Source organism: Phalacrocorax carbo, chromosome 28 (assembly GCF_963921805.1).
Source record: "Phalacrocorax carbo chromosome 28, bPhaCar2.1, whole genome shotgun sequence".
NCBI classification, from domain to species: Eukaryota; Metazoa; Chordata; class Aves; order Suliformes; family Phalacrocoracidae; genus Phalacrocorax; species Phalacrocorax carbo.
In genome coordinates, this window is record NC_087540.1 from 3,552,951 (window position 1) to 3,574,100 (window position 21,150).

At 64.1% G+C, this 21,150-nt stretch overlaps 3 protein-coding genes across 5 annotated transcripts; 1 reads left to right on the forward strand and 2 right to left on the reverse strand.

Annotated features, from left to right (window-relative positions):
- Nucleotides 1-1,568: 1,568 nt before the first annotated feature.
- Nucleotides 1,569-5,092, reverse strand: S100A10 (S100 calcium binding protein A10). Of its 2 annotated transcripts, none has more exons than XM_064475068.1 (3): nt 4,977-5,092; nt 2,681-2,814; nt 1,569-2,098 (listed from the first exon to the last, which is right to left on the reverse strand). In XM_064475068.1, exons 2-3 carry the CDS (start codon nt 2,810-2,812, stop codon nt 1,937-1,939), a joined length of 294 nt encoding a protein of 97 aa, XP_064331138.1. In that variant the 5' UTR covers nt 2,813-2,814; nt 4,977-5,092; the 3' UTR covers nt 1,569-1,936. The 2 variants fall into 2 exon arrangements, with proteins under 2 accessions (XP_064331138.1, XP_064331137.1); XM_064475067.1 differs by lacking the exon at nt 4,977-5,092 and adding an exon at nt 3,857-3,972 and having other exon boundaries at nt 2,681-2,826.
- A 235-nt stretch (nt 5,093-5,327) lies between these two features.
- On the forward strand, nt 5,328-18,606 carry DEDD (death effector domain containing). The gene is made up of 5 exons (XM_064475064.1): nt 5,328-6,798; nt 12,504-12,881; nt 16,152-16,259; nt 16,777-16,923; nt 17,012-18,606. Exons 2-5 carry the CDS (start codon nt 12,557-12,559, stop codon nt 17,386-17,388), a joined length of 957 nt encoding a protein of 318 aa, XP_064331134.1. The 5' UTR covers nt 5,328-6,798; nt 12,504-12,556; the 3' UTR covers nt 17,389-18,606.
- Nucleotides 18,327-21,134, reverse strand: NIT1 (nitrilase 1). Of its 2 annotated transcripts, XM_064475062.1 has the most exons (7): nt 21,032-21,134; nt 20,496-20,588; nt 20,107-20,367; nt 19,876-19,979; nt 19,665-19,798; nt 19,388-19,513; nt 18,327-19,086 (listed from the first exon to the last, which is right to left on the reverse strand). In XM_064475062.1, coding segments are annotated over exons 1-7 (984 nt in total). In that variant the 5' UTR covers nt 21,034-21,134; the 3' UTR covers nt 18,327-18,822. The 2 variants fall into 2 exon arrangements, with proteins under 2 accessions (XP_064331132.1, XP_064331133.1); XM_064475063.1 differs by lacking the exon at nt 20,496-20,588 and having other exon boundaries at nt 21,032-21,102.
- Nucleotides 21,135-21,150: the final 16 nt, after the last annotated feature.

The window sequence follows — 21,150 nt, forward strand, 5'->3', positions numbered from 1 at the left end:
TACAGACCCCTATACCGACCCATATCGCCCCTACAGGCCCCTATACCGACCCATACCGCCCCTACAGGCCCCTATACCGCCCCTACAGACCCCTATACCAACCCATACAGCCCCTACAGGCCCCTATACTGCCCCTACAGACCCCTATACCGACCCATACAGCCCCTACAGGCCCCTATACCGACCCATATCGCCCCTACAGACCCCTATACCGACCCATACCGCCCCTACAGGCCCCTATACCGCCCCTACAGACCCCTATACCGACCCATACAGCCCCTACAGGCCCCTATACCACCCCCACAGGCCCCTACAGACCCCTATACCGACCCATACAGCCCCTACAGGCCCCTATACCGACCCATACAGCCCCTACAGGCCCCTATACCGCCCCTATAGACCCCTATACTGACCCATACCCCCCCTACAGGCCCCTATACCGACCCATACAGCCCCCTATAGATGCCTATAGCACCCCTACAGAGCCCTATACTGACCCATACAGCCCCCATAGATCCCTACATCCTCCTATACTGCCCCTACACCACCCCTAGACCCCTATAGACCCATATACTGCCCCACACAGCCCCTACAGACCCCTATACCGCCCCTACAGACCCCTACAGACCCATACAGCCCCTCCAGACCCCTATAGACCCCTTCAGACCCCTATACTGACCCATACAGCCCCTACAGATCCCTATACTGCCCCTACAGACCCCTACACCGCTCCATACAGCCCCTATACACCCCATACAGCCCTATGCAGCCCCTACAGAACCCCATACACCCCTATAGACTCCTATACCGACCCATACAGCCCGATACAGCCTCTCCTGATACCCATGCACCTCGATACAGCCCCATACAGCTCCTGTACACCCCCGTACAGCACCTCTGGACCCCTATACAGCGTGTATACAGCCCTATGCAGCTCTGGGGCAACTACGGCCACCTTATGCATACCTATAGAGCCCTGCACAGGCCTTACAGAGAGAGACGTGCCTATACAGCCCTCTGCAGGCCGTATACAGCCCCAAACCGCCCTATATGGCCCCTGTAGATGCCTGTGCAGCCCCGTACAAACCTCCACAGCGTGTACGGGTCACCTATATGCCAATGCACACCCCTGCATGGCCCCTGTAGACCCCCATATGGCCCCATTAGATTCCCATACAGCCCTCTGTGGCTGCTGCAGACCCCCTACACAGCCCCGTGCAGCCCCTGTGGACCCCCATACGGCCCCTTTAGATTCCCATATGACCCCATTCAGCCCTCTGTGGCTGCTGCAGACCCCCTATGCAGCCCCTATAGAAGCCCTCTGCACTCCCTATATGGCCCCCATCAGCCCTCTGCGCACCCCCCAGCCCTTCGATGGCCCTATAGGGCCCCAAACGGCCCTGCACCCCCCCACCCCTTGTCGGGGGACCCCCCCTCACTCACCAGCAGGTTGGGGGGGGGCTGTGCTCCACCCCCCGCGGCTGGGGGCACCCAATGGATGGGGCTGGGGGGGCAGGGGCACCCCAGAGTGGGGGTGGTGGGGACCCCAACAGATGACACAGCTCCAGTGTAGTACAAAACACCTTTATTGGGGTGGGGGGTGGGTGTGCAGCACCCAGGGGTGTTGGGGCAGCACCCCAGGCTGGGGGGGTAGCACCCACGGGTGGGGCGGACAGGGACCCCAAGAGATGAGGCAGCTCCAGCGTAGTACAAAACACCTTTATTGGGGTGGGGGGGCAGTGGGCAGCAGCGGGGCAGCACCCATGGGTGGTGGGGCAGCACCCCAGGCTGGGGGGGGGGGTCAGCTCCCACGGGTTGAAGGGGAGCAGCACCCATGGGTGGGGGGGCAGCACCCGGGGGTGTCAGGGCAGGACCCCAGGCTGGGTGGGCAGCACCCACAGGTGGGGGTCGGGGGCAGCACCCATGGGTGCCGCTCTCACTTCCTGCCCTTCTGCTTCATGTGCAGCACGAAGTAGTCGTTGCAGGCGATGGTGAGCCCGGCCACCAGGGAGAAGAAGCCCTGGAAGCCCACCTTGCCGTCCCGGCACTGGTCCAGGTCCTTCATGATCTTGTCCAGGGCCATGGGGTCCCGCTGGTTCTGGGGGGGGGGGGCAGCGGCGGCGTCAGGGCCCCCCACCCCGGCATCGGGGCTGTGCCCGCCCGGCTGCCGGCCTCCCCACGCCCTCGGGGGGTCTCGGCCTGGCAGAGTGCTGTAGGGGCTGATCCCGGGGGTCTACCGGGGGCTGATCCTGGGGGGGCAATCCCAGGGGGTCTATGGGGGCTGATCCCGGGGGGGGCGATCCCAGGGGGCTGATCCCAGGGGGGCTATGGGGCTGATCCCAGGGGCTGATCCCAGGGGGGCTATGAGGTCTGATCCTGGGGGGCTGATCCCAGGGAGGCTATGGGGTCTGATCCTGGGGGGCTGATCCCAGGGGGGCTATGGGGTCTGATCCTGGGGGGCTGATCCTAGGGGGTCTATGGGGGCCGATCCTGGGGGGCTGATCCCAGGGGGCCTATGGGGGCTGATCCTGCCAGCTGATCCCAGGGGGCTATGGGGTGTGGTCAAGGGGGAGCTATAGGGGCTGATCCTGGGGGGCTGATCCTGGAGGGCTATGGGGGCTGATCCCCAGGGGGGCTATGGGGTCTGCCGCCCCCCCCAGTGCCCGATCCTGTCCCCCACCTCCAGGAAGCCGGGGAACTCCTTCTCCATGAGCACCCGCAGGTCCTCCTTGCCGAGGTGGTTCTTGTCCCCCGCGTACTTGTGGAAGGTGAACATGAGGGTCTCCATGGCGTGCTCCATCTGGGATGGCATGGCTGGGCCGGGGGCTGCGGGGGGGGGGGGACAGCTCAGCCGTGGCCCCCGAGCCCCCCCGGGCTGAGGCTGGTGCCACTCATCACGCCTGTGAGCGGTTTTCCAGCCGCTGGGAATGACTCAGCTCTGGGCTGCAGCCGCAGGGTGGGGCTGGGGGGGGACACACGTCCTGCGGGTGTGTCCTGTGTCCCCCCCCCACCCGCTACGGGGCACCCTGGGGAACCCCAGTGAGTCAGGGGGGGCGTTGCGCAAAGCCCCTGGTCCCCTCCCTGGGCGGGGCGTGCCCTGCCTCAGTTTCCCCGTGTCAGAGGGGTCACGGGGGGGGCAGCCCCACAGCAGCCCCCCCCCAAGGGGTGATTCCCCCCTCCCCATCATTTTAGGAAGGGATACCTGGGCCTGGCAGAGATGTGGGGGTGATGGCAGTGTGGGGACACGCCTGCCCCATGGCACGGCCGCTCCCCCCCCGCCCATGCCAGGACCCCCCCCCCGCACCCCGATGTTCCCCCCCGGGGCTGCCGGAGGGTTGGGGACAGGGTTGGGGACACGAAGCCACCCCCCAGCGCGGGCGCCCGCACCGAAAGAGGAACCAGCCCGGCCCGCGGCTTCGCCTCCGAACACTTGGGGGGGACCCCGGGGGGAGCCAGGGCCGGGCCCTCCCGCACAGCGCCGGGACACCCCCCAGCCAGCCCTGCCCCCCCCCGGCAGGATGGGGCTCCCCCGCAGTTGCGGGGGCTTCTCCTGGTGGGGGATGTGCCCCACGTGCCCATTTTCGGGGTCCCCCTCCAAAGCGGGGTGTGAGGTTGGGTCCTCCTTTAAGGGATGGGGGGCAATGCCCGTGGAACCCTCCGGGGGGGGTGGGAGGGCAGGATGGGGTCCCCCTCTAGCAGTATGGGGCTCCCCACCCGTGGGGGGCCTGCCTGGGGGTCCCCCCGCTAAATGAGGGGTCCAGGGTCGGGCCTCCCCCGGAGCGCGGGGTGCGGGGTTGGAGCCCCCACCCGAGGACCCCCCAACGGCGGGGGGGGCGGCCCCCCGTCCGATACTCACGGTGTGGCGCGGCGCGGCGCGGAGCGGGCAGTGGCGGGGCGCGGCGCCGCCCGGGATAGGCACGGCGGGGGCGGGCCGGGGGGGCGCCGGGGGGGGGGAGCCGGTGACTCACCCGCTCCCCGCCCGGCCACGCTCCGCCTCACGCCCTGCCGGCCGCCCGCTGCCCCCCCCCGGCCGCCCCCCGCCCCTCCCCCGGCTGCACCCCCGGGATCCCACTCCCGGGGTCCCCCCCCGGGCTGCCCCTCCTGCCCCCCGGCCTCTCTGCCCCCCCGGGCCCCGCCCGAACATCCCCGCCCCTCCGTCCCGCCGGGACACTCCCGGGACACCCCCGCCCCTCTGCCCCCCCGGGACACCCACGGGCTGTCCCCCGGACACCCCCCGCACCCCCGGGACCCCTCCGGGCTGCAACCTCGGACCCCCCATGCTGCCCCCCTGCACCCCCCATTCTGCCCCCAGACCCCCTCACCCCTCTCTCCGCCCCCCCCCCCCCCCTCCGGACACTGCCCCCCCTCCCCCGAGGGGTCCCTCCGTCACCCCCCTCCCCGCGGGGGCGCCACCCCGGCGCGTGCCGCCTAATTACGACTAATTGGGCGCCGAGGCGTGGGACCCCGCGGGGCAGCACCCTCCGCGCGTGGCAGGGCGCCCGGCCGCGCGCCGCCCCCGCAGCGCCCCAGGGCGCCGCCGGCACCCGTCTCCTCCGCGGGATCCGCGTCCCGGGTGGGTGGGGGTCCCCCGTGTGTGTGTGTGACCCCCCCCCAGCCCCCCTCCCCAAAAAGGTGCAGAGGCGGGAGGGGGGCAGAGCCGGGATGAGCCCCGTGGGTGCACCCCCACGCGTGGGTGCCGGCCCTGCCCGCCTGGCACCATCTGCCGGAGACGGGGAGAAGGGCGAGCCCGGCCCCGAGGGGCCTCTTCCCGGTTGGGGACCCCCCTTTGTCCACGCCCTTTAGTCCCCCCTTGTCCCCAGGGCACCCCCGCAGCCAACCCCACCCCAAGGGCCTCCCCTTCCTCACAGCCCCCCTAATCCCCGGGGCACCACCCCCCCACCCCCGCCTCAAGGACCCTCCTCAGTCCCCGGGAACACCCCAAGCGACCCCCCCCAACCCAAGAGACACACACACACCCGCCCCACAACGCCGGCGCCCCCACTTCTTGTCTCTCTGCCCTCAGTCAAGATGGCGGCTCCCCCTCGTGCCCCCAATAGGCTTGAAGCCGCGCCCTGCCGACCCCGCCTGCCCTCTCCCAAGATGGCGGCCGCGCCCCCACGTGCCCTAAGGGCGTGGCGGCCTTGCCACCTTGCCCTCTCCCAACATGGCGGCCGCCCGCCAACGCTCCCGGAGGGCGCCGAAGCCGGCGGCGGGTGACCCGGATGTGCCCGCCCTCCTGCCCTTATTAAAGAGGGCGCCGCGCTCCCCGGCCTTCCCAATGGGGAGTGAAGGCGGAGAGGTGAGCGTGGCCCGGATGTGGGCGGGGCGGCGTTCCCGGATGTTGCGTCGCGCCGGCCGCCTGCGAGCGGGGAGCGGAGCGGAGCGAGCCAACATGGCGGCGCCGAGGCTGGGGCGGCCCTGAGGGAGGCCGGCCCGGAGGGAGGGAGGCCGCGGCACCCTCAGCCCAGGCAGCCCCGCGGCGCCAGCGGGGCCCGCGCAGCCGAGCGGCGGCCGAGCCGGCGGGCATGGCGGGGGAGGCCTAAGGGAGGCCTCGGCGGTCCCTGCGGGTGAGGGACGGGCCCTTCCCGGGCCCAGCAGCCTCCCGCCCCGCCTTGGCGCGGCCCGGTACCGGGCAGGGGCAGCGCAGGAGAGGCCTCGGGCGCCCGGGGATGGGGGCCTAGGGGCGGCCGCAGCGCCGTGGCCGCGGGGCCGAGCCGTTCCCCCGGGCAGTCTGCGGAGCCCCCGCCTCGGGCCGGCGGTCCCTCGCCGCCCCCCGCGCCCTGCCCTTCCCGGGGCTCTCCGCGGGCGGCCTTCCCACCGAGAGGCTTTGCAGAGGCGGGTGAGCCCCCGCCGCGGCGGCATGCCCCGGTGACGGGGAGGGCAGAACCGAGCGGGGCCTCGGGGCGAGCGGCGGCGAAGCCTGGGCCGCTGCAGATAACCCCGCTTTGGGGATTTAGCGTTGCGTTTTGGGAGCGTTAAGCTTCTGGGAGACTAGAGGGATTTTTGTGGGGTTTTTTTTCCTTCTTTTTTTCACTATTTAAGACAAGTGTAGGGCAGCGCGGCCGTAGAGGCTGGGACAGAGCAGCCGAGCGCCCCGGTGGTGGGCCTGGCTTTCCAAGCAGGCTCTTTCCTGGGGGGTAAGCTAGTCCCAGGGAGCTGGCAGGGAGAAGACGAGTACTCTAATTGTGAGGAAAGAGGAAGGAGAAGGTATGGGCTGAATTTTAAAAGAATAACCCAGTTCAGATGACCTTCTCTTGGCTTTTTTGTTAAGGTTTATCACTTAACCCGATCCAGTTTCTGGAGGAGTCGCTATACTAAGAAAGCGAGTTGAGGTTTAAGGTGTTCCGAGCACCCTGCCCATCGCCTAGGTTTGTGCGGGCGGCGTTCAGCCCTGCTGGTAAGAAGGGAACAGGGGAGTTAGTTCTTCAGGAATAGTGTCTTTAAAAAAAGAAATGGCCTAGAGAGCACAGGGTGAGTTCCGGAGTTTCCTTTTCCTCCTCCCATGTCAATAAATTATTAAGTAGAGGGGGGAAAAAAAGAAGGTTTTTTTGGGGAAATTTGGGTTGCTCCTGGCAAGTCGACCAGCTTTAACACTGACCGCCGATACCCGACTCTGGAAGTTTGGCTTCCCTGCTACAAGAGCCATACGTGAAACTCTCTGTAGGAGCTTCCGTGGTTTTGTTGGGAGGCTTGTTTTAAAAGTCAAGGAGAAAAGGGGATAGAAGACTTCTTAAAACACTTGTGTGGCCGCTGCTCGAATCGTGGATATAAGCAGGACCAGAAGAGCTCCTCGCTAAGGTGGGTGTTGCTATATGTATTTTTTTATCCTCCCTCATGTACTAACGATTCGCCCATCCCTCCTCTCCCGTAAGGAGCCAGTCGCCTGGGCCTTGCGCTGTCGGGATGGATAGGGAGAGGCTCCTCCTCCGTGCTTGGAGCCTGGCCTTGCCGAGATTTATATCTCCGGCCCGATGGGCGCCTGCCTGTGTTAATAACCCTGCGGTTGGCCTAATTGTCCTGGCTCGGCAGAGTTCGGGAGGCTCGGCTGCAGGTGAATCCTGATCAGGTGTCTTTTTGCTGATGGAAAGGGTGAGATTGGTAAAGCCGGCTGCGCCAGTGCCTCCCTGACAAGCCGCTGGGTGTGATCCAGGGCTCTGGAGGGGACCCGGCGGCGTGGCCCGGCTGACGTCGGCGGCGTGGCGCGGCCCCTACCCGCGCTCCCGTTTCCATGGCTCGAGCGTCGCATGCGGTTACGCGCCGGCGTAGAGGAGGCTCGGGGAGAGCGGCCTCGGCGCTGCTGCGAGTTTCCAAGCTTTGGGATTTTATTTAGGGTATTCCTCTTCTCCCTGTCGGCGTGCGGCGGCTCGGGTGCCGTTCCTGGCTGCTGGTGGTGGTGCTCCTTCTCGGCACCCCAGTAGTAACTGGAGCGGGGTGTTCCTGGGGGTCCCTTTGCCAGGGGTGGCCATTAGTGGTGTGTACATCAAGGCCACGGTTGCCTCTCGGTGGCAGAAATTAGACTGGGGGGTTAATTGAGGTGGTGGGAATTAGACAGGGTGATGAATGGAAGTGAAAAGCACTTTCTGCACTTAAAAATAAAAATCCCCTTTCCCCCAACTAAACCCTGCACCCAAAACCCCCCCCAATCCTACCCTGAAACCACTGCTAGCACGACTGTGTTTGGGTCTGGCTCGTTCCCGTGGGGTTACGAATACTTTGCCCGGTGACGCAGCGTGGCTGAACGCTTCCTCCTCCCCCGGCCTTCCCTGCCGTGGCGTGTCCAGGGATGGCCGCGCACGCTCCTCTTCTCCCGGTGAAATCAAGTGTGTTTTGCTGGGCTGGGGCCAGTGGGTTTCCTGTAATTACTGGTGGGTTTAGGGGTGTTTTTTCCCGCCCTATGGGTGTTACCGTGCTGGCTCAGACCCGCTGACCCACATACAAAGTGCTATAGAGGGAAGGTCAAAAAAACCCCAAAACCCCAGCCCCTGCAAAGGGGATAATTATGGATTAATCTTATTTCTTCTCAGGTCCCTTTGATTGCTTCACCCTCTGCACAGCAGGAACCGTTTATATCCCCACTCTTGTCATTAATCCCTCTTGTCCTGTAGCGAGTTTGTCAGCTGAGGTTACCTGTCCCGCGGGTGTGATGCCTTGGGACGACGAGTGTGCTGGGACGGGTGTCGGAGCGGCCGCGCCACGGTCACCGCGGGCAGCGTCCCATCCCTCTGCCGGCCCGGGAATCGGGAAGACTTGCCGACCGTGCGGCCGGGTGCTCGGTCCCACAAACAAGCAGCAGCCGAGCGGCCTTGGCGAGCGGCTCCCGGGCTCGTGGCGCACCCGGCGCAGCCCCAGGCTCCTGGGAGAGCTGCAGGCGGAGGTTTGAGGTTGGGATGGCTGTCCCGATGGATGGGATCCATGCCCTCTGCTTGCCGTGAGCGTGCGGTGAGCCGCGGGGCGGCCGAGCTCCCTCCCGAAGAGGAGAGGGGAAGAAACGCGTGTTTGGCGTGACGGCGACCGCAGGAGCTGTCGGGAGCAGAGCTGGGGTGAGCCGGGCGGCCGGAACGACTCCAGACTAATTGCCTTTTGCAAAGGCAGTTTCAAGCTGAAGGCGTCCGAAGGGGAGAGGAGGAAACCTCCTGGTTAAGTGCTGCTGGGGCGGCAAAACCAAAGCGTTTGGCTGTTTGTTTCTGTTTGCGTTTCCTTCTCTTTGGTAATGGAGTGCATTGGGAAAGTCGGTGTTTGGGTTCTGGCTCTGCCTCGGGCTTCGCGCGGCTGCCGAGGCTCCGCGGTGCCGTTCATCCGGCTCTGCCGCGGCCGGTCCTCGCCAAGTCGAGCAGGATCGGGTCTGGTCTGCAGCGAAATGCGACTAGGTGTCTCCCTCGCATCTTTTTGCAGCGCGCCAGAGGGAGGAGGCTGGCATCGGGCTGCTCTGGAAAATTCACCTCAAAGCCAAATTTCAACTTGAAGTTAGTATTTGTGACTTCCGTGCCCGTCCGGGCAGGAACGTGCTGTCAGGAGGTGGGTTTTTGTGATGGTTACCTGAACTTCAGTGTCAAAAATCCCCAGCATCCGCGTGGATTAAGTCAGATGTTTGAGTAAGGCTCGGACTGATTAACTGTGGAGCTTTGCAGGCACCAAAAGCTTGTTTTTCCTGTTCGCCTTCAATTATTTTACTGGTCCTGGAGCACTGCGGAAGGTGTCCTGAGGAAAGTCCCCTCCTGAGCGGGTGTGATGTGCTGCTCGTTTGTGCCGAGGGTGGGCAGGGGTCTCGTCGTTTCTGCCCTGGTACGGGAGAGCCACGGCACGATCGGCTAGCCGGGGCACAGGCAGCTCCCGTCTTCAGCTGGGAGATCGTTCCTGCTCCATGTGCTCACAATGGGGCCATTCCTTGAGGAAAATAAAAGGATTTTGGCGATTTTTAAAATGTATGTGCGCAGCAAAGCACGCCAGCCTTCCGATCCTGTGGGTTTGGGACGGGAGGAGAGCCAAAGGCGAGGGGAAATGGGGATCTCTTCCAACTAGCGGCTGCTGGAATCCCCTGGTTGAAAATAAATTTAACAGCTTTTTGTGGTTTTGGGTGGTGCAGCTATAAGGAACTGCCCCCCGGGACTCAGTACTTCCCCCCTCCCTGTCCCGTCCCCCCCCCATCCCTCCCCCCCAGATTTCTTTCTGATGAATCTCTTGTTGTGTTCAAGCAGCTCAATGTCAAATTGCCCTTTTTTTTTTTTTTTTTTTGCCTCCCTGGAAGAAAAATGCAATGTAATTCCAGGGTGGTTGGTACTCAGTAATCAAAAGATAGCGTCTGCCTAATTTCTGCCTTGGGTTTATGCAATTCAGTGCCTGGCAAACCTGACTGCAGAAAAGTGAGCCATTTTAGATGAAATGCTATAAAAAGAGGGTTCCAGAGAGCAGCTGCTGGCGCTCGTGGCCCGGGTTTGGGTGGTTCCTCCCAGTTTTGTGGTGTGGGGCGTGTGGAACGGGCACTGCTTTGGGGACAGAGGTCTGGTTTCTGGGGCTGCCCTGGGAGATGTTGTGGTGTAAATATCCAGGCAATTAGCTGATAAGTGGGAGTGTGGCTTTATGTGCAGTTTTTTATCTCGGCGCTGCTTACAGGGCACTGGGAAGAAAGCGGAGACCTTGCCCTGCACCTCCCGTGCTTGTTTCTTCTGTGTTTGTGCAGAATATTTATAGCTCCCGCTGCAAAGCCCCGACCAGAGCGTGCGTGCAACACCTACAAACCGGGCGCCGGGGTGGGAGCGGAAGGAGAGCTGTGGGTGCGAGCTGAGCCACCGGGCTGTCCAACGAGCGGCGCGGGGGTTCATTTACCGGCAGACAGCGGTGCCACAGCACCAAAACCGGTCTGGATGCAGCCGGGGAGCCCTGGGCACTTCACCGTCAGCTGGAGACGTGGCTTTCGGCAAACTCTTTGGTGGCTCTTGGTGTTTTATCCACTCGTGACAGCGACTGTCAAGACTAAGGGTTGTTTGCGTTAAATTTTGTTTTTTAGACTTCTAGTCTGTGTTCTCACAGTTACCGTGTGCTGCCTGTCAATATTCTGCGACGACGCAGCTGCAGCTCCTGGTAAAGGCCTCTCTAAAACTTGGCTTTCACAGGGTTTACAAGACCAGAGAAATGCATTCCCCCTCCTGGGATGTGCCGGGCTGCAGCCCAGCGCTCTGACTTCTCCATGGAGCTGATGTGGCTCAGTCCCCGGGACAGGAGGAGCTGCTGGAGAGGAACTGGGGTGCATTATTCTGATTTTTCTCCCCTTTCTCCTGCATGGAGATGGCTGCGGGCTGTTTGTACCAAGAAATATCTTTGCTAGAAGCTGTATTTAATGACCTTTCTACTTGGGGGGAACCTATACGGTATGCAGTGCCATCTCCTCCCCAGCTGGAGTAGTCAGAGCTGTGCCAGACTGATTCCAGAGCAGCAGTCACTCAACACGTTTTTAATTTAAGTTATTTGCATTTTACAATAGGAATTTAAAACCCCGCTGGTGTTAGATGGGTGGCCGCCGGAGTGGAGACGGGCCTTGTCGAGGACTCCCCGCTCCTCTGCTTGCCTGGGGCCAGAGCGTGAGTCACGGGCTGTGCCGGGAATAGACGGGAGATTCCTGCCGGTGTCCCGTGTTTACGCCGCCGCCACCTCACTGTTTTGGGAACTGTAACCAAGCGAAGCCGCTCGGCGGCGGCGCCGGCTGGGCTTGGGTGAGCTCTCGGAGGGGAGAGGGAGCCGTGGCCCGGGCCCACACGGAGCAGAGACCCACGACTTTGGGGCTGGACCCTCTCAGGAAAACCACAGGGGTGGTATGAGGCTGCGCTCTCGGCCTTTGTGTGGCTTCTGCTCTGGCGTCCCGCGATGGAGGACGGCTCCTGACCCAGTTACCCTAAAACGACGGCCCTCGTTAGTTTATATCTGTGATACAACAACGGCGTGACTCCCCTGTGTGGCACGCTTGCCGGCACACCGAGGGTGTGCCCCTTTTGCCACCGGTGCTGCCGCCCGTCCTGAGCCTGAGACCCAGCTGCCGGCGCTTAAATGCGCTTTGGGGGTCCGCAGCCCCCTCCAGGCAGCTCTGGGGGTGCCCCAGCCTGCACCCAGCAAACCGTGCTGTGCCGAGTGCCCCGAGCGACTGGCGTTGCCGAAGGGCTCGTCACCAGTTCCCAGCGTGTCTCGCAGGTGACTCGTGCAGTGGCACGGTGCCGTCCCCCGGCGTGGGACACCCGAGTGTCGCCCACGTGGCTGTGACAGCACTCGATTCCCAAAGGAGGCCAGGCAAGGGCCACCATTCCTGCGGGCCCCTCCTTGTTTCAGCGGGGTGCGTGACTCCCTGCGGCTCTCTGTGAAGAAACTAAGCTGTCGGTGCCGCTGAAAGAGCCGGGTGACAGCAGAGCGATGAGGAACTTCCCCGGGGGGGGGGCCGTAAGCAGGCGAGAAACCTGCTGAGACGAGGAGGGTGAGCCCCGAGTCGGCCCCCGAAGCCAGTCTGACGAGGCTCGCTCTCCTCTGGCTTTGAAGCCGAACAGGTCGGGGCCTGCCGGGCGGCTGATTTGCCTTTCCCTTGATGTTTCGGCACAATACCGGTGGCTGTGCCGAATGGCTCCGTGCGGTTAGTGCCCGCTGGTGCGGCGGCGGCGGGTTTAGCTGGGGCTGCCGAGCCGCCCGCTCGGCTTTGCCGGGGGATGTAGGGATTCGTTTTGCTGGGGTAGAGGACATCAGCCCTCGCCTGGGTTGTGGTCTGGAGCCCTGCCACTGGGTGCCGTGGCTTGTGGGTGCTTCTGCCAGACCGTGTTTGGGTTCATAAGGTAACGTGGCAGAGGCCTGTCGGTGCCGGCAGAGCCCGGTGCCGTTGGTCTGGTACCCGGCCCTCGATTTCTGGTGTCAGACGCTCCAGCAGAGGAGCGGGTGAGTCGCTGCCGAGCGTGGAGATGTGCTGGAGGGGTGCAGAGTGGGGTTTCCAATCAAGTATTGATTAAAGCCTGTTGGCCCCCTTTGTCTTGTAGGATTGCAGTGCTAAAGCAGCCCCCAGCTCGGTGCGTGCCGGCAGCAGCGCGAGATGGCCGCCTTCAAACGGAGCCGAGCGCAAGCCTGGCCGGAGGAACAGGGCGACCGGGAGCACGGGCTCTACAGCTTGCACCGCATGTTCGACATCGTGGGCACCCACCTGACCCACCGGGACGTGCGGGTGCTCTCCTTCCTCTTCGTGGACGTGATTGACGATTACGAGAGGGGAATGATACGCAGCGGCCGGGACTTCTTGCTGGCGCTGGAGCGGCAGGGCCGCTGCGACGAGACCAACTTCCGACAGGTGCTGCAGTTGCTGCGGATCATCACTCGCCACGACCTGCTGCCGTACGTCACCCTCAAGAGGCGACGGGCCGGTAAGTGACGCCGCTGGCGGCCTGGCCCGCTCCCTAACGAAGCTTGCTTCGTTATTCAGCCGTCTCCTGCTTCGCCGCTGACGCCCTGGAGGCACGGTGGTTAAAGGAACCCAGGGCTTGGAAGGACAAACGGCTGCCGGGGCAGCAGGGAAATGCAGGCAGAGAAGGCAAAGGAGTGTTTTATAGGGTTTTAGCAAGCGCCCACACACAGTTTTGCGGGGTTAAAGCCTTGTTTCGTTTCTGGCAAGCACCGAGGTCTCCTTTAGCAGCAGGGAGCTGGGATTCCCGCTCCCAGCTCTCCCAGCTCCGTGCCTCCGACTCCCAGCTCTCCCAGCTCCCACTGCTTGTCTCTAGTTTTTAGGGAAACGCTCCTTCTGGCCCGAAGTCCCGCCTGGGGTGAGGTGCTGTGGGCAGCCCCAGGGCCGTGCCGGGGAGCGAGAAGGAGCCGGGAGGGTTGGGGAAGCTCGTGGCTGCTGTGCTCAACGTGCCGTTGGCTTTGGGGGAAACCCGCTCGTCCTCTCGGGGCCGAGGCAAGTTTGGGAAGGCGACCGATGTCCTCCCGAGCTGGTGCTGTCGGTCCCGCAGTGTGCAGTACGCAGAGAGGCCGGAGTGAGGAACCCACGTCCAAATTCAGGTATTTGGTTTTTTCCACCCATTTTCCAGTGGGGTGCCCCAAACCCTCCTCGTTCGGTCACCCCTTTTCCCCTTGCTTGCTTCTGGCTTGGAAACCCTGGCAGTGACCCAGCCCTTCGGATCTGGGTAATTTGGTGGGTTTTCAGTCACTTCATGGAGCTGCCAGGCTGAGCTGACCCCTTGCCCTCCACCAGCTCAGCCCCGCGCCTTTTTTTTTTTTTTACTAAAAACCTCAATTTACAGTTCAAAGAGCCTCACCCAAATTAACCAGAATCAGAGGAGTCACGAAGGAGAGCGCACTTGTTGCAGGGGATGCATAAGGCAGCCGCTCCAGCAGGATTCAACCTCTGAAATTTGCATCTTTGCTTTAAATTAGGATAATTTTGCTTTCTTGGCAGTTCCAGGCTGCTGAGTCTCCCCGGTTTCTGCTCGCAAGTAGAGGCAGGCATTAAAAGCTCCCCATTTTTTGGGAGGGGGTGAGAGGAGGGACAGCAGTGCTGGTGTGAGCAAACCCTTTGAGCCTGGGGCTGTGGCCGGGAGCGTGGTCCCGTGCTGCCTGCAGCCCTACCCTGTCGGGAGGAAACGGCATCGTGCGGCTTGAAAATTAACAGGGCTTTTTTATTTTTTTTTTGCTCAGTCGCTTCTTAACCAGCGTCGGGCCGGGCGTGCTGCCTTGTGCCGCTCTGAAACGCCGGAAACTTCCAGCCCTGATGGGCCTCGTGGGATGGAGCCCGAGCACAGGGCAGCCCTGCCTGCACCTGCAACCCTGCCTGTGCGGGCTCAGTCCGGACGCCACGAGGATTTTCCTCTTATCCAGCCGTTTCTGGGAGCCGGGAGCGTGCCCTCTGCCCTGCGTGCCCGTCGCGGACGCGGCTGTGCCGGGGCGGACCCCAGCTTGCTCCCGCGGTGCCGCTGCCAGCTCAGCCCCTTGCAGGGCAGCCGGCACCGCGGCTCCACACAAGCAGGCGATGGGAGGCTGTTTACTGGTGCCGGTGTAATCTTCCGGCGCTCTTCCTCTGCACCGAGCCAACAAAAACTAGAGGAAAAGGGAAAGCGGCGGCGGGCGGGTGCGTTACACAGCCCAGCTGTGCGGTGCTTGGATTCGGGGAGGTTGGTGGTGATGCCGATTCCACGGGGCGCATGGATGGATCCGTGGCTCTGTCCCCACCGGTTTGTGTAGGGTTTGGGCGTGCTGGAGCATTATTTTTGTGTCTGTTGAGCGGCTTTTTGCTCGTTGGGTGCAAAAATCCCAACTCAAGGGGCATTTGGCTGCTGTATCTCCCTCGGCTGACGCCAGGCGGGCCGTCCCAGAGTCAGGCTTTGGTGGTTTCAGGGTGAGACGGATGGACTGATGTTGAAGCGTGGCCGGAGGTCGGCGTTCACATCTCCGTACGCCGCTGTCGTGCGAGGACCGATGCTCCGTACCCGTGAGATCTCGTTCTTGCGATGTCTCCAGCCGCACTTGGGTGGAAACGGTTTAATTAAATGCGCAAAAATAGCATTTCAGAAAGCTTTATTAAGAAAGGCACCTTAGATGTGGTTTATAATGCGCAGCGCTTTGCATTTAAAGAGGAGGGATTGGTTGGTTAAAGGAAGTCTGCTCCGGACTCAACGAGCTGACGCTTGTTGCTGGTTCCCGTGTCCTTCCAGACCTCGAAGCAGCCAGGAGGTCTTGTCTCCTTCTGCCTCATTAGTATTCATGGCTCTGAAAAGTAGGAAAACCCCATCCCCAATTGGCTCAGCGCAGCTGGGGCCAGCTGGGTGAAGGTGGAGAGTGGTGGAAGGAGCCAGGGAGACCCGCAGCCTTGGCCAGCTTCGGTCCGGCGGGATGGGAGGGGCCCTGCCCGGGGACGGGCAGTGCTCTGAGCTCACCGAACAGGACAAAAACAACCTGCAGAAAGTGTCCCGGCCCTCAAAAAGAACTCGTTTCACCCCATAATCTTTGCATACCAGCTGCTTCTGCTCAGCAGCTTGACTCTCCTCAAAACCCTGTGTCCTGCCAGGGTCTTACTTTAAAAGTTTGATCTGCTAAAGCTGGGTAAATAACATAGGCTTAACGTTTCGCCAGTTTATCCTAAAGTGTTTGAAGCAGCTGGGTCCGTCCCAGGGGCCTGGAGGTGCCACCATCCCCCCCGGCTCCGCTCTGCCGGGGCTGCGGCGGAGGAGGAGGAGCGGTGGCTGCTCCCCCAGGCCTTTGCTCAGACTGACACGAGCCGTGGGAGCTCGTGTAGGGAGCAGGGGATGACTCTGGGGCTGGTCCGAGCAATCGCCAGGTACGTACGGCCCGGTACCGTGCCGGCAGGGCGTCCGCCGCGGTGCGGGAACGTGCTGGAGGCGCTTCCCGCCTTGGCAGAGTTTCTCCCCGGGGGACTGTGCGTGTCCCGCTCCGGGTGTGGGGAGTATCTATGGTAACAAATGGAAACGGCCTTTCCTGCGCCTCGGGTGGGAGGGCTTGGCTCCCAGACCGAGATTTTCCGAGAGGGCTGGCTGGAGAAATGGCCACTCGGGGGATGCAGAGCAGCCTACGCATGGGTTGGCACCCACCACGTCAGGAGAGGCCTGCCCTGGCCTCCCCCCGAGGGGACCCCCGGTCCCCCCTTCCCCCCTGAAGGGACCCGTGTCCCCTCTCTCTTGCAGTGTGTCCGGACCTGGTGGACAAGTACCTGGAGGAGACGTCCATCCGCTATGTGACGCCCCGGGCTCACAGCGAGGCAGAGCATGGGCTCGGCCACCCCCATAAATCAGGTGGGTGCAGGCCCACTCGGGGTTCGGTCTGGGGGGATTCATCGGGACTGTCCCGCTGGGAGCGCGGGGACTCGCCTCTGCGGGCGGTGACGGCTCCGTCACCGCTGAAGCGACGTCTGACCCTGCTGCCACAATCCCCACAGTTCGGGGGACGATCGAGCGCAGGGTTTGGCGTCCCTTTCCTGAGCCGTGGTGCTGCGGGGAGGCTGCTCACTTTCGGGGTGTAACTTGGGGTTCCCCTCTCAGGGCCTGTGCCGGCTCCTGGGGCTGCCAGGCGCCCCGTGGGACCAGCGCCCCGGGACAGGGGGCACAGCTGGGAGGTGACAGCGGCGTGGAAGGGAGGGGAGGGCTGGAGCTCGGTGTCGGGGGTGGAGCAGAAGTGCTCAAAGGCAGATTTGGAGTGTAACCAGCGAGGGCGAGCGGCCCCGAGGGCTTCGGCAGGGCCCAGAGGCTCCGCTGCGGTGTCCCCAGTCAGAGAGCCGGGGGACTCAGCGTCCCCTGTCCTCTCCCTGCGCAGTGCCTCCCCACCACCCCGTGGTCTGCTGCTCCTCCGCGGGACCCCAGATCTGTACCAAGAGGCCCGGCCGCGGCAGGACCCTCCTCAGCAGCCAGCGCAAGAGGAGGAAGTCGGCGACGCCGGACCCTAAGGAGAAGCAGACCTGTGGTAAGAGCCTCTGGGGAGGGTCTGGGAGGGGGGTTGGGGGTTCCTGGCCCCACGCCGGAGCGCTCACCACCCTCCCCGCTTCGCACAGACATCCGCCTGCGAGTCCGAGCCGAGTACTGCCAGCACGAGACGGCGCTTCAGGGCAACGTCTTCTCCAACAAGCAGGACCCCTTGGAGCGTCAGTTCGAACGCTTCAACCAGGCCAACACCATCCTGAAGTCCCGGGACCTGGGCTCCATCATCTGTGACATAAAATTCTCAGAGCTCACCTACCTCGACGCGTTCTGGCGCGATTACATCAACGGCTCTTTGCTGGAAGCCCTCAAGGGCGTCTTCATCACGGACTCGCTCAAACAAGCCGTGGGCCACGAAGCCATCAAACTGCTGGTCAATGTGGATGAGGAGGATTACGAGGTCGGGCGCCAGAAACTCCTGAGGAACTTGATGCTGCAGACGGCTCCCTGACGCCCGGCGGCTGCTCGGTGGGATCCAAGCTTTTTCCTTCTCTTTATTTTTCTGTTTGTGTTTTTTGTTTTGTTTTGGTTTTTTTTTTAAAAAAAAAAAGAAAAGGAAAAGATGATCGAAACCCCCGCCCGGACTGTGCAACTCTGGGTTTGGAGCCGCGGGGAGCACTGGAGACGTACGTGTTTCCTCACCCCTTTCCTGTCCTGTCACCTCCTCTCTCGCTTTTTCCTTTCTCTTTTATTTTGTATTCATTAAAAACAACAACAAAAACAAGGCAAAAATCCTGCCTGGGGCACGTCCGTGATGGGGCTGGGTGAGCTGGGGGGCTCGGCGGAGGTTTGTACGGGGGTGGGCTCGGCCCAGTGGTGCCTGCGCCGGGTTTGGGGGTGGCGTTGTCCCCCTCCCACCCTTGTGTCGCTGTCCCTGGGGCCTCTGCGTGCTGGGGGATGCCCCGTGGGCAGCGTCACCCCTGATTCTCCCTCAAAGAACACCCCCCCCCCCCCCCCCCCATTGCCTCAGTGGGTTTCTCAGGAGTAAAACCGTCCCCTTGCTGGGCTGTGTCCCCACGGCGTCCCCTGGACCATGTGCCTTCGTGTCCCCCTCCCCTGCGGGGGCCGGGGGGGAGGACCAGTGCCGAGGGATGCCCCGAAATCTTCTGCCTGTCCCTTCTGCCTCTGCCCTCCCCTCTCCAGCTGGCAACTGGGGCAAACTGGGGCAAGGGGCGGGCTGGGCGGTGTGATCTGCCTGTTGCTGGCAGCAGGCAGCCGAGCCTCTGCCTGCACGGGACGGCTTGGAGGGCGGCCGGCAGCGTGCGGTCCTTGGCCGCCCAGCCCAGGCGCCCCGGCCCGGGAGAGCCCCCAGAATGGCTGTTCCCCTCCCCCCCCCCCCAGCTGCTGCCTGTGGCTCCTCAGAGGGGATGTTTTGGTTTTCCCCCCTGCCCCACCCCCACCCCCCCAACTTCCATCCTGGTTTTGTGGTGTTTTCTCACCGTCTCTGCTCGGCCGCCGGTGGGTGCGCACCCCCTCCAGGGTGGGGGCAGCCCCCCGGGACTCGTGGTGCTTGTGGCCCCCCCGGGGCACGCAGCCCCGTCCCCCGCTTACGGACAATTCTGGCACAACTTGGTGTAATTTCTGTGACTTCTGTATTTTTTAAATTTCAATATGACGGTCATATTCCCTCTGTAGCTTTTGGGTTTCTTGAAATAAACATCTACTGCAGCGCCTGGCTCCTTCCTTCCGCCCTTGCCTGCGCCAGGGGACCCCAGACCCCCCAAGCAGTGTGGGGGACACCAAAAAAGAGAGGGGGAGACATGACACCCTCCTGGCTGTGGCACGGGGAGCCCTGAGCGCAGCTTGCTGCCGCATTTTGGGGAGAAACGGTCTGAAACCGAGTGGATGTGGCCCTGCTCTGGATTTGGCCGTAGGAGGGCGGGGCTCACGGCGCCAGCCCCACGCGGCCGTAGAGGTCGGTCCGGCGGTGGCCGTGCACCGGGATCTCCTGGCGGATGCGGTGCAGGTAGTCGAGGTCGATCTCGGCGTAGCAGAGCCCGGGCCCCTCGCGGCACTGGGCCACCACGGCGCCCCAGGGGTCCACCACCAGCGCGTGGCCGTAGGACGTCCGGCGCTCGTGGTTCTTGCCGGTCTGGGCGGCCGCCACCACGTAGCACTGGCTCTCGATGGCCCGGGCCCGCAGCAGCACCTGGGGGGAACGCGGCACTGCCGGGACGTGGGGCAGGGAGCGGGCTTTGGGTGGGGGCGCTGCGGCCCGGCTGCCCCTTCAATACCCAAAAGAGAGGCTTTTTATCTTAAATTTGCCCCCCTCAGCTGCAGGATTGCCCTCCCTGCTTGCTTGCTGCTGCAGATGATTGGGGTGAGGGCTCAGCCCCAGCTGACAGCCCCCAGGGCGTCCCCAGCCCCACAGGGGACAAGGGACGAGCGGAGCCGCCTGGGTGGGGGCTCGGGGTGGCGGGAGAGGCTGGAGGTGCCGGGGCTGAGCTCACCTCCCAGTGCGCCGAGCCCGTGGGGACGGTGAAGGCCGAGGGGTAGGTGAGGATCTCGGCGCCGGCGCGCCGCAGCGCCAGCGAGATCTCGGGGAAACGCAGGTCGTAGCAGATGGCGAGGCCGAGCTGTGAGGATGAGGAGGGGATGTCAGCGAGGGCACGGCGCCTGGCCCCGGGGGGCTCTGGGCGGAGGCGAGGGGATGCAGCACTCAAGCCAGGGGAGACCCTCGCCTGCAGGGACCCCCGAGGGTCCCCAGAGGCACCCGTCGCCCCATACCTTCCCCGCCGGCGTGCTGACCGGGGCCACGATCTCGGCACCGGGGTTGGTGAAGCTGCTCTCCTTCATGGTGACGCGTCCCTCCAGCTCCACGTCGCACAGGTGGGTCTTTCTGTAGGCGGCCACGAGGCGACCTGGGGACAAGAGAGTGCAAAGGGGGGGCACCTGCGGGGGCTGGGGACGCCCGGTCAGCAGGGCCGGGGGCTCTCACCTGCGGGGTCCAGCAGCGCGTGGCAGTTGTAGATGCGCTGCGTGGTCGGCCAGTCCTGGCCACGCTCATGGAAGCCACCAAGGGACAGCCACACGCCACAGTCCCTGGGGAGAGGGACCGGGGGTCACCGCGGCTCCGCTGGGGACAGGGATCCTGCAGCCAGCACCTGCGGCTGCATCGCCGCCACCCCAGTAGTCTGTGGGACGAGCACGGGGGTCCCCCCGTCGGTACCTGGCCAGCTCGGCGTAGCGTCCCATGAGGTCCCCATCCAGTCCCTCGGCCAGGCTGAGGGTCTGCGCCGTGTCGGAGCCGATGTAGTCGAAGCCCTCGGGGAGGAAGACGAGGCAGGCGCCGCGATGAGCCGCCTCCCGCACCAGCCCGGCGCAGGCGGCGAAGTTCAGCTCCTTGTCAGGCGTGGAGGTGACCTGGCCCACGGCCACCAGCGGCTTCAGCCCCGGGGGACCCGCCATGGCGCGGGGCGGGCGCGGGGAGCTGTGGCACAGCACGAACGTCGGCCCCGGGGACGCCGGCAGCCCCACGGGGACCACGGCTGCCCACAGGGCCACCACGGGTCACCCCCCTGCGGCCACCGCGGGCCAGTCTCCGCACGCCCAGGGTACCTGCCCGGGGTATCGGAGCCGTGCAGGCGTCGCGGGGTGCAGCGCGGGGCCGGGAGCAGGCAGCGCAGCGGGGTCCAGGGCACCGCTCTCAGCCTAGGGCAGGGGGGTCCCCGGGGTGGGGGTGGGGTGTCACAGCTGCTGCCTGGTCCCTGTGCCAGGGGGACTCGGCCCCAGGGGACCCACGGCCGAGGGGACGGCACCGGCCCCACGCACGGGCCTGGGGGTGGCTGCCACCAGCCAGCGCCCTCCTGCTGCCCCCAGCCCACCTGCGGCGCCTGGCTCAGGCCCTGACTGACCCAGCACCCCAAAACCGCCACCAGCACCCCCCGAAAGTGCCTCGGGTCAGACACAAGCTGCCCCAGCACCCCCTAAACTGACCCCAAACCACCCCAGCACCCCCAGTTTCCCCCAGCTCAGCCCCCCACATGCCCCTAGGCCTCATCAGCCCCCCCCAATCGCCCAATTTGCGCCAAATCCCCCTTTCCCCCGCAGCACCCAATGCCCTCCTGCGCCCCCCGGGCCCCCCAGACCCGTACATGCCCCGCCGGCGGCACCGAGGGGACGCGACCAAAGTCCCCCCCGCCTCGGCCCCGCCCGCAGCAAAGATGGCGCCAGCACCGCCTCACCGGGCAGCGCTGCTGCCCTCTTCTAAGAT